Source organism: Hypanus sabinus, chromosome 19 (assembly GCF_030144855.1).
Source record: "Hypanus sabinus isolate sHypSab1 chromosome 19, sHypSab1.hap1, whole genome shotgun sequence".
NCBI classification, from domain to species: Eukaryota; Metazoa; Chordata; class Chondrichthyes; order Myliobatiformes; family Dasyatidae; genus Hypanus; species Hypanus sabinus.
In genome coordinates, this window is record NC_082724.1 from 11,686,582 (window position 1) to 11,701,875 (window position 15,294).

General features: G+C 46.0%; 1 protein-coding gene across 6 annotated transcripts in view; it reads right to left on the bottom strand.

Annotated features, from left to right (window-relative positions):
• The window catches only part of sema3b (sema domain, immunoglobulin domain (Ig), short basic domain, secreted, (semaphorin) 3B), a 229,612-nt gene that overhangs the window by 3,542 nt on the left and 210,776 nt on the right, over positions 1-15,294 (bottom strand). For all 6 annotated transcript variants that reach the window (XM_059944009.1, XM_059944014.1, XM_059944011.1 and 3 more), the window contains exons 14-17: positions 15,243-15,284; positions 10,756-10,913; positions 7,235-7,290; positions 6,031-6,170 (exon numbers count right to left, since the gene is read on the bottom strand). In XM_059944009.1, coding sequence (XP_059799992.1) covers positions 6,031-6,170; positions 7,235-7,290; positions 10,756-10,913; positions 15,243-15,284 — 396 coding nt within the window. The remainder of the gene's footprint in view (positions 1-6,030; positions 6,171-7,234; positions 7,291-10,755; positions 10,914-15,242; positions 15,285-15,294) is intronic.

Sequence of the window (15,294 nt, forward strand, 5' to 3'; positions counted from 1 at the left end):
CAAAAGCAATAACGCAGAATATAATGCTCCAGTTACAGAGAAAGTACAGTGCAGGTAGACAATTAAGGTACAAAGGACATGATGAGATAGACAGATTAGCAGTTCATCTTTTATCGTAGAAATGCAGCCTCCCCTCCATGGACTGTCCATGCTTCTTGCTGCCTTGATAAAGCAGCCAGCATAATCAAAGAACCCCTTCCATGCTGGACAACCTCCCTTCTACCCCCCTCCCATGGGGCAGAAGATAAAAATACTAAAAGCAGGTGCCACCAGGCTCAAGGGCAGCTTCTACGCCACTGCTATCAGACTCCTAAATGGACCTTTTGTATGATAAAATGGACTCTTGATCTGGACTTCACAACCTATCTCGTTAAGGACTTATTGCCTGCCTGAACGTGGGCAAAGGCAGAGTTAACAGACACAAAATGCTGGAGGAACGCAGCAGGTCAGGCAGCATCTGTGGAAGTGATTGAACGGTTGAAGCTTCAGTCCGATGCTGCTGAGTTCCTCCGCATTCTGTGTGTGTTGCTTTGGATTTCCAGCAACTAAAGACCTTTTCGTGTTTATTTTAAAGGAGTAGGTAAATAGTGGCCACACATACAAAATGCCAGAGGAACTCAGCAGGCCAGACAGCATCTACAGAAAAGAGCAAACAAATGATGTTTCAGGCCGAGACCTTTCATCAGGACTGGGGGAAAAAGTTATGAGAAGTCAGAGTCAGAAGATGGAGGGAGGGGTGGAAGTAGTACAGGGTGAAAGGTGAAACCGGGAAAGGGGGAGGGGTGAAATAAAGAGCTGGGCAGGTGATTGGTGAAAGAGATAAAGGCTGGAGAAGGGGGAATCTGACAGGAGAAGACAGAAGGCCATGGAAGAAAGGGAATGGGGAGGATCACCAGGACGATGATGGGCAGGTAGATTGTTTCACTTTCCCTGTAATTGGGGCTCTTTATTCTACAGTTTCTTGTTGCTTTCCCTTGGATTACGGCAAACAAAGTGTTTCACTGTGCCTTGGTACGTGGCGATAATCATCCAATTAATTTATTTATTGCAAAAGGTTTGTTCAATAGTCTTAAAACAGTGCAACAGAAGCCATCCTTCCGTCTCAAGCTTTAGACTATAGGTGCAGAAGTAGACCATTCGGCCCCTCGAGTCTGCACTGCCCTTTTCTCAACACAATCTCAAGCTTCTGTATCTTCTGCCCTGACAGAAAAGGGGAGTGGGGTCTTTGATCATGCTGGTGCTTTCCCGAGGAAATGGGAGGCATAGGCACAGCCAGTGGAGGGGAAGAACGGATGGTTCTTGTGACAGCCTGGGCAGTGTTCACATTCCTCTGCAGTTCAGTCACAGCAATCACTACTGTCACCTGCCGGATGCTCCCGGTTCACCAAAAGTAAAACCAACAGTGTTTTCTAGGCTAAACAAGGTTATTAGCAAACACATGCTGAATGTGATTGCAGGAAATGCATCTGCATGAAGAAGGGACGTTTACAGGTTGGGTATCAGCTGGAGTGCTTCTGAAGAGGCTAGCTCACAGCTCAAGCGTCCTGGGTTCAATCCTTCACCTCTGGCGCTGTCTATGTGGAGTTTGCCTGTAGGTTTTCCTCAAGAATACAGCCCGGATACAGGACCTTTGTTGCAACCAGTCTGCGGCAATCTCGGTGTCTGCCCCGCTTGTCTCAATTTCCTGTGTTCCACCAACATCCCTCTAAGCCATCCGTCCATGTACCTATCCAAGGGCTTCTTAAATGTTACTTTAGTACCCGGCTCTCCACTTCCTCTGGCAGTTCATATTACTCAACCTTTCTAATCTTGGCAACATTTTCACAAACCTCCTCTGTAATCTTTCCAGTTTAACCACAATATGAAAGTAATCAAAACTAAGCAGAGTACTCCAAGTGTATAAGGTAATGAGCAGCACTGATCGTGTGGATAGTCAGAGGCTTTTTCCCAGGGCTGAAATGGCTAACATGAGATGGCATGGTTTTAAGGTGCTTGGAAGTAGGTACTGAGGAGATGTCGGGGTAAGTTTTTTATGCAGAGAGTGGTGAGTGCGTGGAATGGGCTGCCGGTGACGATGGTGAAGGTGGATATGATAGGGTCTTTTAAGAGACTCCTGGACAGGTACATGGAGCTTAGAAAAATAGAGGGCTATGGGTAACCCTAGGTAATTTCTACAGTAAGTACATGTTTGGCACAGCATTGTGGGCTGAAGGGCCTGTATTGTGCTGTAGATTTTCTTTGTTTCTATGCAGCATTAATAATAACTTGTACAACTGCAACATAATGTCCCAACTCCTAAACAGTGCTCTGAATGATGAAGGCCACTGTGCTAAATGCCTTTTTCACTACCCTGTCAACAAGTGTGGGGATACATCTCTACCAAAGGAGGTGTAAGGCACTCTTTCCCTCCACTAGCCTGCAGGTCACTCTTGGGAAGGGGTAGCACCTGCTTAGCCCCTGATCAGGGTCATGTGAAGCCATGGGAGCAGATGGTGGATGGTTGTATGACCAATTGGTGCATATCACAAGTCCTCATTATTCAACCACTGACACCAGACAATCTCTGAAAAGTACTGATAATGGCTGTAGTCGACTATCTCGTAAAGAAACTGTCCAGAAGAAGGCAACGGCAAGCCACTTCTGCAGAAAATTTGCAGAGAACAATCATGGTCATGAGAAGACCATGATCACCCATGTGTTATAGATCTACAAGTGATGCCACTTTCAAAGATCTGTCCACTTGTACTACTCCCTCCCTCTGATTCATTCCACTCCCTAGTGCCCTATCATTCACAGTATGAGCCCTAGACTGGTTCAACTTTCCAAACCAGGTGCTCCAGTTTCTTCCCACGTCCCAAAGACATGTGGGTTAATTAGCTGCTGTAAATTGTCCCTTGTGTGTTAAGTGACAGATAAAGGATGTGTGGGAAAATTGAAGTAAAAGTAGTGTGAAACAGGTTTTCCCAACTTTTTTATGCTGTGGGCCCCTCCCATTAACCGAATGGTACTTGGACCCCAGATGTAAATGGTCAACACCAACACTGTGGGCCAGGTGACTGGTTCTGCTGTGCAACTCCAATGTTACTAGAATAACACAAAAACATAAATAAGACCAGGATTTAATCACAGAAAATTATCTAACACACTATGGCCGGAGTACATGTGCTCAAAATCACTAAGTTTAAACAGGGGAGAATAAAGTCACAGGGCACAGTATACAAACTCGGACATTTGTATGCACAGCTGCATCAAAGAACGATTCCAATTTTGTACGTATCGTTCAGCTCTTCCATCCTGCCCTCCCATCAGGAAGCCTCCTGCAGAGGGAGCAGGAATCAAGGACTGTAAGATTATATTTGTTAACCCCACCATTACCTCCAGCTTCACCAGAAGTTGACGACAAGCAAGGCTATTCAAAGTATGGAGAAAACCCATTTTCTCCAAATGATCACAGCTGTTGGCAAGTGTCTGTGGCCCATCCTTCATATCCTCCATATCTAAATCCCAGCTTTAATCATAACAGTTAGGAGATCATAAGACATTGGAGCAGAATTAGGCCATTTGGCCCATCAAGCCTGTTTCGCCTTTTGATCATGGTTTTATTATCCCTCACCACCCCATTCCCCTGCCTTCTCCATGTAACCTTTGATGCCCTTACTAATCAAAAACCTATCAACCTCTGCTTAAAACATACCCAATCTTGGCCTGTACTTTGCTAGAGTGGAGAAAACAGGCATGAGGCTGCTTGTGTACAAGAAGACTCTGCAAACACTGGTGTGACAGTGACCAGGTTACCCAGTTGAGTGTTGTTGGGCACGTTGACCAGGATCTGAAGGGGGCTGCCCAGTCTCGGGCAGTGGAACTCTGGAACACAGTGCCCGAGAATGAAAGCTGCTGAGAAGGTTGTGGAGGCAAACATCCTCACAACTTTTAAGAAGCCTCTGGGTGAGAACTTGAAACGCCAATGCACAGTAGGCTCAGGACCAAGTGATGGTCCTTAGGCTAAGTACAGATAGGTGCTTGATGCCTGGCAGTGAAAATTGTGGGATGATGTGTCTTTTTCTGTGCAGAAACAAGGACATAATGTCGAGGCTTTATAAAGCACAGGGGAGGCCTCACTCGGAGTATTGTGAGCTTCTCATTCTGAAGAATGAGGTGTGACCTCATTGAAACCTATCGAATGTTGAAAGACCTCGATAGAGTGAATGTGGAGAGGATGTTTCCTATGGTGAGGGTGGCAAGACTAGAGGACACAGCCTCAGAATAGAGGGGTGTCCTTTTAGAGCGGAGACGAGGAGAAATTTCTTTAGCTAGAGTCTGTGGAATTCATTGCCCCACACGGCTGTGTACCCATGTCATTGGGTATATTTAAGACAGGTTCTTGATTAGTCAGGGCATGAAGGGATACGGAGTGGGGGGGGGGGGGGGATGCAGAATGCAGGGTATTAGGGCTAAGAGGGAAAATTGACCAGCCATGATGAAATGGCTCCTATATCTCTGGTTGAAATCCAGGAGTTTGGTTGAATGAGTAAAAGGGAACGTTAAAGTTGGGAGGCTTAGGTAATGGAGGGAGGAAGGAGCATTAGGCAGGAATGTAAAGAGATTAGACACACACACACAAAAAAAGACGGAGGAACTCAGGGTTAGAGGACTATCTGTGAGTAGGTGAGAGGGAGGAAAGAAGCTCCTTTTGCTGTTATTTGGTTGCATGTTGTGTTCTGAGCATCGTTGGAGCTGGAATGTGGGGCAACACCTGCAGGTTGCCCCCTAGGTGTGTTAGTTGTTAACGCAAATGTTGCATCTCACTGTAAGCTTTGATGTACATGTGATAAATCTGAATCAGGTCATCATCATTAACGTGTGCCGTGTCGTGTGATCATGGCCTCTGACCATAATTGCTCTTGGCAAATTTTTCTCAGAAGCGGTTTGCCACTGCTTTCTTCAGGACAGTGTCTTTACAAGACGGGCGACCCCAGCCGTTATCAGCACTCTTCAGAGATTGTCTGCCTGGCATCACTGGTCACGTAACCAGGATTTGTGATGTGCATCAGCGGCTCATACGACCATTCAGCACCCTCTCCCGTGGTAACATGTGACCCTGATCAGGGGGTGGAGAGGGGCTAAGCAGGTGCTATGCCTTGCCCAAAGGTGATCTGCAGGATAGCAGAGGGAAGGAGCGCATCCTTTGGTAGAGATGTATCTCCACCCCGCCAACAAATCGGGTCAGGCAGCATCTATGAACCATTTGACATTTCAGACTGGAAAGGAAGGGGATAGAAGCCAGAATAAGATGGAGTGTGGGGGGTGGGGGGAAGGGGTACAAGCTTGCGGGTGATAAATGAGACCAAGGTAGGGAGAAGGTGGGTGGGAGGGAGGGGGAACGAAGTGAGAAGATGGAAGGGGATAGGTGGAAGAGGTATATGGCTGAAGAAGAAGGAATCCGATCAGACAGTGCTCCATAGGATAAAGGGAAGGAGGTGGGAACCAGAGGGAGGAGATGAGCAGGTCTTGAGTGTGAGGAGGAGAGGAGGAGTGAGAGAGTAACTGAAATGGGAGAATTAAGAGGGGGGTGGGGAACAGAGGGAAGATGTTACAGAGGAAATCAATGTTGATGCCATTAGATTGCAGACAGCCCAGATGGACTATAAGGTGTTGCCCCTCATTTAGCCTCATTGTAGCAGTAGTCAAAGCCATGGACAGACATGTCAGTGTAGGAATGGGAGATGAGGCAATGGTGGAGAAGGGAAGGGGACGAGAGTGGAACGCTAGTCAACGCACAGCACATGTCAATGGGCAGGAGAGATGAGCAGGTGTAAGGCATGAGTAACTGATTGAGGCTTAAGGAGTGAAAGGTAAATGAGGGTCCTCTGGTCCTGTTCATTAAACAGTGGGAACTTTTTGATGCTCGACAGGGTGCAGAAAAGTAAAGGTATGAAACTCGAAATCCAGTAAAGCTGGCGTCCACACACCAACAGATGAAGTCTTTCACCAATCGCTATTCTCAATGAAAATCCATAGAATTCTGCCTACCTCATCTTTGGGAGCACCGGGCCGTTTCTGGAAGGTCCAGGTGACTTGGGCCTGCAGGGATTTGGGAATGCACTCCAAGAACGAGCTGCTGCCTTCCACTCCGTACAACTTCTTCTCTATCACCCTGTGCCGATGGCGATCTGTGAAAGAAATTGTCGAGTGTTACCACACTGCAATCAAACAGCATCATAGAATTTGTGGCTGTGGGCATAGGGTAAGTAGAACTTGTGGAAAAACTATACATAAAAGAAGATTGGCATTCAACCAAATTGTCCAGATAAATAAAATACATATAAATACTGAGAACGTAAGTTATAGAGCTTTGAAAGTGAGTCTGTAGGTTGTGGAATCAGTTCAGTGTTAAGGTGAGTGAAGTTTTCCACACTGTTTCAGAAGAACTGATGGTTGTAAGGTAATAACTGTTCTTGAATGAGGTGGTGAGGGACCTAAGGCTCCTGTGCCTCTTGTTCTATGGCAGTAGTGAGAAGAGAGCATAGCCTGGATGGTGGGGTCCTTGTTGATGGATGCTTCTTTCTTGTGGTGGTACTCCTTGCAAACGTGCTCAGTGGAGGGGAGGGCTTTGCCTGTGATGGGTTTGGTCGATCTATCGGGCCAGATTGGAAAGGTCAGGATGTCGGCACCAGAGGTGAGGGATAGGCCAGTGTTCATCCTGTTGCTCCATGAGGATGAACACTCAGGATCAACAGTTATTCTTGTAATTACTTGTCTCTGCGCTGACCTGAGGCTGTGGCCTGCAAGTAATGGGCTCCTGAGTCGGCTGCAGCGATGACTGGCTCACTTTTGTGACCTTCAGTTCTGAATATTGTTTGCTTACTTTTATCTTTTTGCACAACATGTTCTTTTCTGCACACTGGGTGTCTGACGTTATTTTTTTTAAATGAGTTTTATTGGGTTTCTTTGTTTTGCAGCTGCCTGTAAGGAGATGAATCTCAAAGTTGTATATAGTAGACACTTTGATAATAAGTGTACTTTGAACTTTAGAATCTTTATCCTTAGCATTGTCAAGTTTAGTGTTCTTGGTTGTGGCGTGGAAACATTTGAGCTTGCACAGAAGGGTGTAGCTAACTGACCCACAGTGGACAAGCAGGTCAGGTTCGTTCCCAATGGATAAAGGCATAGTCCCCACATAATGGATATCCTGAATTCCCGCCGGGAACAAGACGGAACACACTTCTCATCGTACCTCCAGAACACAAAGTGTTGGGATCTCCGTTCCTCACATCTTGCCGCCGGAACCTCCTAGGAAGAAACACAGACGTAAGGTGATCCCGTAGAAAAGCCTCAGATAATTATGTCAGGATTATCCTTAAATGAGATGAATGGTCCCAAGGCCAGTAGAGTGGACAGTATTCCCACAGAAAGTTTCCACAATCAGTAGGTGAGCCTTTACTCTGGATTTTGAGGACCTCTGTCCTTTCAAATTGCCACAGGGTTCAACATATCTACCTCTCCCACACAAAGTCTTGGTTTACTGTCTTATCCAATGACAGAGTTCATTCCCTGGAGCGTAGGAGAATGAGGGGAGATTGGATAGAGATGCACGACATTAGGAAAGGTATAAACGCAGGCAGGCTTTTTCCATTGAGGTTAGGTGAGACTAGAACTAGATCATAGGTGAAGGGTGAAAGGAGAAATATTTAAGGGAAACTGAGGAGGGAACTTCTTCACTCAGAGGGTGGTGAGTGTGTGGAAGGAGCTGCCAGTAGGAGTGGCGGTAATGGGTTTGATTTCAACATTTAAGAAAATTTGAGGAAGCACATAGATGGGAGGGGAATGGAGGGCGACATGCCAGGTGCAGGTTGATGGGACCAAGCAGAGGAATAGTTCAGCCTGGACTAGATGAGCTGAAGGGACTGTTTCAGTGCTATGACCCCAGCAACTGTGTGATACGCCTGTATATGTAATCAGCTCTAAGGATACATGACATGAAAGCCTGTTTATGCCAGTAACCTGGCCTCTTCGTTCCTTCACTCCCATCATAAATCTGGATCTGGTTCCTATCGTATGAGCTGGTCTCTGACTTGAGGAAGTGCACGTGCTCCTGTTTACATCAACAATGCAGAGGTCAAGAGTGTGGTAAGGCATAGATGGCATATATGGTTAACATCTTTTTCTCATCAGGGCAGGAATGCCAAATGCGAGTGGACATGCTGGGGGGTGGTGGGGGGAAAGGGTTAAGCTTAAGAGAAATGTGGGGCCATGTTTATTTTACACATAGAGTAGAAGGGGCTTGGAATGGGCTACCGAGGGAGTAGCAGTGGAAGCAGACATGATTGTGAAGGGACGTGGATCGTGTACAGGCAGAAGTGATTTAGATTTGTTCAGTATTGTGTGGGTGGTAAGGTCTCTTTCTCTGCTGTACTTCTCCATGTTCATCTTCCACCTTCAACAAGCTAATGTAATATTGAATTCTACAGCATAGGGAACTGATTTCTCTGCATCAGTTGCCTATCTGTGATACTGGCTCAGCTTGTTCGCTTTCCCCTCAGCCCCTCTCCTTTTTCCTTTTTGTTTTCTCTCTGAAAGAGGGATACTAGTCCAGACTGCCCTGCTGAGCATGTCTCCCTCTTGGCTCCATCGCCCCTCCTGGGTCCAGCTATCACCTACCAGCCCGTCTCACCACTCGCCGTCTCCTCCTTATTCTGGTTATCCGTCTTCTGCACTCAGGGTCTGGACTTGAAACTTTGACAGTGCGCACGCACACGCACACACACACACACACACCTCAATCTGCTGAATTCCCCAACTCCAGATTTCAGTAGGCCCTTGCGATGCCAGACATTTCCTGCATTACTTTGCCATTGTTCTCACTCTACTGACCAGATAACCCCGCCCTCGTGGTCAGCCTACTGTTCCTTAAAGTTTTTATAACCAGGGGTGGAAGCTTCCACTACCTATTAAATGCTCCCGATGGTGTGTGTCTCAAATAGCCCCTGACAACCAAGTCCAGCTCCTGGCCTTCACGTGTGGCTTAGCTACTAAGTCTAGTGGAACTGTTTCTACTGAGAGGCGAAGGGGCACTGGACAGTTACTGGCATCTTAAAACCAGTTGCTTTGGGCAGATGGGGCCTGTCAGCCAGGCTTGAGAAGGAAACCTCTGATCTCAAATCTCCACTGCTTTGCGCTTATACCCACTGATGGGGAAGGCTTGGGGAGTGAACTATGAGGAAAAATCTGGAGCTGGAGTCCCAAAGGCAGTCCTATGCTGCTGGTGCCAAACTGTATCAGTCTCTGCCATTCCTTTGGATTCATCAGATGCGTTGGGTGGGGTGGGGGGGAGAAGCCTACTGCATAGACAACAGCTTGTTCTCCATATTTCCATATTTCCCTAACACATTGACAACTAGGACACATCAGTGGTCGAGAGCCTGCTAATTAAATTTGCTGGCGACACTACACTGATTGGCCTTATCTCAAACAATAATGAGGTGGCCTACAGGGAAGAAGTCATCTCTCTGACACAAGAAAACAACCTCTCCCTCAAAGTTGCAAAGACAAAGCAGCTGGTTGTGGCTTAAAAGAGGAATGGAGACAGGCTAACCCCCTAATGACATCAAGGGATCTGGGGTTGAGAGGGTAAACGGCTTCAAGTTCCTCGTGGTCTGTACACACCAGCTATGTGGTGAGAAAAGCACAACAGCGCCTTTTTCACCTCAGGTGGTTGAGGAAGTTTGGTATGGGCCCCCAAATCCTAAGAATTTTCTACAGGGGCAGAATTGAGAGCATCCTGACTGGCTGCATCACTGCCCGGTATGGGAGGGGTACCTCCCTTAATCGTAGGACTCTGCAGAGAGTGGTGTGGACAGCCCAGCACATCTGTAGTTGTAAACTTCCCGTGGTTCAGGACATTTACAAGGACAGGTGTATGAAAGGGGCCCGTAAGATCATTGGGGACCCAAGTCACCCCATCCACAATCTATTCCAGCTGCTACCATCCGGGAAATGGTACCGCAGCATAAAAGCCAGGACCACCAGGCCATCAGACTGATAAACTCACGCTGACTTGAGTATACTCTATACTGCATTGACTGTTCTAGTTATAAATTACTATGATTACACATTGCACTTTCAGAAGTAGACATAACATGGATTTTTATTCCTCGTGTATGTGAAGGACTTAAGAAATAAAGTCAATTCAATTCATAGTTACCCCAGTTTTACCCTATCAGATACGTCCCTTATCCCCAACATGCCTAACGCTTGACCCTTTTTTGAAGAAGGGTCTTTGATCTGAAGGGTTCCCTCTGAAAAACTGGGGTGGCATGGTAGTGTGATGGTTAGCAAAGTGCTTTAAGTGTCAGCGATCAGGATTCGTCCTGCCACTGTCTGTAAGTTCTCCCCGTGACTGTGTGGGCTTCCTCTGGGTGCTCCAGTTTCCCCCCACATTCCAAAAGGCATTCACTTACTAAGTGATGGGCATGTTATGTTGGCACCAGAAACATGCCAGTTCTAACAAGCTGGCTTCTAGCACATGCTCAGACTGTGTTGGTCATTGTCACAAATCACACTTTTCACTGTTTGTTCCTATGTATATGTGACATATTAAATTAATCTTTAAACCCCCCCCCCCCACCATCCCTACACCTTAACCTTCCCTGCCTCACAAAGGGCCTTTGACCTGAAGCATTGACACCTTTTCTTCTCTCACAGATGCAGCGCCACCTACTGGGAATTTGCAGTGGTTACTGATTGTACTTTAGTTACCTCTTGGTGTTTGACAGGTATCTGGTGCATGCATTTCCGTCCCAGGCACAGTAGGGATCTCGGGCCAGGCAGCACTCAGCACACGCCTTTCCATAGATGCTGCAGCGTTGCAGAGGCAGCTGGGAGATTGCTGAATCGGAGCCAATGTACAGCTGTTGCTGTTTAAAGACAAAACAACAAAGAGAGACATCTGTAAAGATTAGCGATGGGGGTTACAAATACCCACAGTTCGGATCCTCTCATAACGTTCTCATGGAAAGAGAACACCAGTGGATCAAACTATCACTGCAGTGCTTTCAAAGGACCATCAGCTGCTGTTGACTTTCGGTTATCCTGTACAATTATTCCGATCCTGGGAAATATCAGATTTTATGCAGACAGCCTGCAACAATTCCAAGGGTGCCCAATTCTTTGCGCAGCACACACAAAATGCTGGAGGAACTTGGGGAATAAACAGTCAAAGTTTTGGGCCAAGATTTTGGCGCCAAAAGTCTTGAGCCTTGCATTGAGATGAATGGATGGTGCAGGAGAGCAGGGTGCATTGGGGATTGACAAGAGAAGGAAAAGAAAAAAGTGGAAAGGTTCAGTCTGTAATTTCCAAGTACCTGTCGATAGAGGCTGAAAATGGGAAAATTTCACGTTACAAAAATGGAAGCACGGTAACCAGGTAATCGTGGTTATCTGGTAACCAGGGATCAGTGGTGGGAAAAGCTTTCAAAACGGAAAGCAAGCAGAGAATTAGTAGTGTCACAAACATGAGAAAACCTGCAGAAGCTGGAACACACACACACACACAATGCTGGAGGAATGCGGCAGGTCAGGCAATATCTATGGAAAAGAGTGAACAGTTCATGTTTCAGGCCGAGACCTTCCTGAAAATTAGTAGTCACCTGGGCAAGTTTTGTTTGGTTAGACAAAGCCAGAGGGGATTTGTTGAAGACAAACTGCATCTAGCTAAGTTTGATGACTTAACACCAATGCCTTGTGGCGCTCCACTCTCACCATTCCCAATATCCTTCACTCTCGCCAGATTTACAAACTCGCTCTCTGCTCCACATTGACAAATACCGTACTGCTGGAAAAGTTTTGGGCACCCTAGAGATAGATATATATGTCTAAGACATTTGCATAATACTGTATCTTAGAACTTAAGGAGTTATCATCACTGATCCTTAACTGCTCACCCACTGAGAGGTGGGTCACCTGGCCGGGTTCATTACCCAAAGAGAGAGTAAGTTAAGAGAAATTTTCCATTGGTGGAGAGGCCGATATCAGGAGAAGCAAAACTAAAGTGAATGGTAAAAGAACCATGAGTGACACAAAGGGGGAGTATGGTGGCTCAGTGAGTGTTCAGGTCTGGAAAGCCTTACGGGGATAACAGAGGAGGCAGATCCAACTGCAGAGTTCAAAAAGAAGCTCAGTTAAGTACAGGTATCTAGAGGGAAGAATTTTCAGGTATGGGGAAGGGAGCTGAAGAATGGAAACCAGATGTATTGCTCTTCAAGCAGGAAGGGACACAAAGATGCAATGGTGAACCAGAATCAATGCTGAGACAGCAACAATAAAAACTCTAAATACAAGAGACTCTGCAGATGCTGGAAATCTAGAGTAATGCACATTAAATGCTGGAGGAACTCAGCAGGTCAGGCAGCATCTACGGAATGAAGTAAAGAGTCGACAAGGTCTAAAACATCAACTCTTTATTACTTTGCATCGATGGTGCTCAACCTGCTGAGCTCCTCCAGCAATTTGGGTATGTTACTCTGAATTTCCCGGATCTGTAGAATCTTGTGAATAGATCACAATCAAGTTCACCATCAGAGACATATGTTGTAAGATTTGTTGTTTTATGGTAGCAATATTGTACAAGATATCCCCTCTTGAGTCCTGATGAAGGTCCCTTTACATAGCTGCTGCCCAACTTGCTGAGTTCCTCCAGCATTTTGTATGCATTTGTAACAAATAACACATAACAACAGGGTGGAGGTGTAAGGCCTTTCCTTTACTAATCTGCAGGTCGCTCTTGGGCAAGGTGTAGCACCTGCTGAGCCTCCCCAGTCAGGGTCACGTGAACACATAGGAGCAAGTGGTGGATGGTCGTCTGATAAAACCTGGTTATGCAACCACTGGCATTAGGCATGACAAAAGTATTGATAATGGCTGGGGTGACCCGTCTTTTAAAGAAGACGCTGACCAGAAGAAAGCAATGGCAAAGCACTTCTGTAGAAAAATCTGCCACGTACAATCATGGTCAAAAGACCATGATCACACACATCATACAACATGGCACAAAACGAGTGAACGAAGTACCCACAAAAAGCCAGTAAGCACACTCCTCCAATTTACAAAGGACAGGAAGTTTCAAACACTGCCATTTTCAAAGTATTCAGAACTTCAACAAAGGTTCGAGTCACAGAATTAACAACGCATAAATAGCAAGGGAAAACCCATCCCCCCACTCATCCACCAGCAGTGAAACCAACAGGACTTCCAAGCATTCGGTCCTAATCTTCTTGTAGTGTGGGCTTGCATTCCACTTACTGTTTAAATTCTGGTTTGTTCCTGTAAAAATCCCCCGTAATAATGGAACATAACAAGAAGCTGCTTACAAACTCATTAGTCAAATTAACGAGCAAAACCTTGAGCAATTTGTCTTCAGTATTCACAGCTGCACATTAATAGTTGGGCTTAGGGTGCCCAACAGATGGGACCACACGATTAATGTACAAACCACTGTCTTCTCTTTCAATATTATAGATTCAAATTTTACCCATTGATAGAATTTCCATGCTTCATGCCACTTAATCTTTTCAACATACAGCATGTTAGATTCTCTTTTAAGTATTGCATTCACATTTTTACCACAGTAAACTGTCAAAATGCAATCCAGAGTTAGTAATTAAAAGATCACTTTGAAAAACGCTCGCCAGTTGCTACAGAAGTATCGTGTAGAGCATTCTAACTGGCTGCATCACCGAGTGGCATTGGGGAGGGGTGCACATGCACAGGGTTGAAATATGCCGGAGAAAGTTGTAAGATGAGCACTAGCCTCTGTAGTATCTAGGATAGATGTCTCAAAAAGATGGCATCCATCATTAAGGACCCCCATCACCTAGGTCATACCCATTGCTACCATCAGGAAGAAGGTACAGGAGCCTGAAGGTACACACTCAGCGATTCAGGACCAACCTCTTCCCCTCTGCCATATGGTTTCTGAATGGACATTGAACCCATGAAAACTACCTCACTTTTTTTAAAAAATTTCCTCTTTTTTTTTGCACTGCTGCTTAATTTAACTATTATATACTGTACATATACTTACTGTAATTCACAGCTCATTTTCTATTATGTATTGCATTGTACTACTGCTGCAAGGTTAACAAATTTCGTGACGCACGCCGATGATATTAAACCTGATTCTGAAAATTCATTCACTTCCCCAATTCCTTGCCAACCCCTAACGCCCTTTACAGTAACTTTATAAATCCTAAATCCATCTAAACCTGCTTCCAGGTTGTCCCACATGGAAAAGGCAAGAGAAAAATCCTTGGAAATTCCCTTGGTGAAATGTCTTGGCCTGGTCCCAATGTCTACCCTGACCAGTCCATCTCATTTCCCAGGACTCAATCCTAAGCCCTCTTGGCCTAAGCAGTTAATGTGCCCATGTAAACAATGCTGTCATTGACCTGGCACCAAACAGGAAGGCATTCTCAGGGTGAATCAACACAACAGATTCTGCAGATGCTGGGAATCTACAGCAATACACACAAATGCTGGAGAAACCTAGCAGATCAGGCAGCATCTACAGAGGGGAATAAACAGTCGCCATTTTGGGCCAAGGCCCTTCAGCAGACTGGGTACGAAGGAAAAAGAAGTCAGAATAAGGTGGAGGGAGAGTAAGTAACCGAATATGGAAGGAGATAGATCGGTGAGGCCAGATAAGTGGGAAGGTGGGGGAGGGGGAATGATGTTAGAAGCTGGGAGGTGACAGGTGGAAGAGATAAAGGGCTTAAGGAGAAGGAATCTGACAGGAGAGCAGAGTGCGCCATGGGAGAAAGGGAAGGAGGGCACCAGAGGGAGGTGAGGAGAAGAGGTAAAGATGCAAGAGGCCAGAGAGGGGAACAGAAGAAGAGAGAAGGGGGAGGGAACGAAAATTACCAGAAGGGGAAATCAATGTTCATACCATTAGGTTGGAGGCTAACTAGATGGAATATGAGGTGTTGCTCCTCTAGCCCGAGTGGCCTCATCATGGCAAAAGAGGAGGCCATGGACCAAAATGACCGAATGGGAATGGGAAGTAGAATTAAACTGGGAGACCACTGGGACAGATCGCCTATTTTGGCAAACATCAGTCTCTGTGGTTCTCTGCCTCTTTCAAGCCAGACAAAATGGCTTCCCAGAACACACACTGTAACCTCAGAGGATCAGAAATGTGATGACAAAGTCCAGATCTGAAAACACGAAGTTTGGTAAGATGTTGTACTCACCCTTTTTGACGAGAGCTCCATATTAGTGATCGGCGCGGAGTCCTGAAATAAA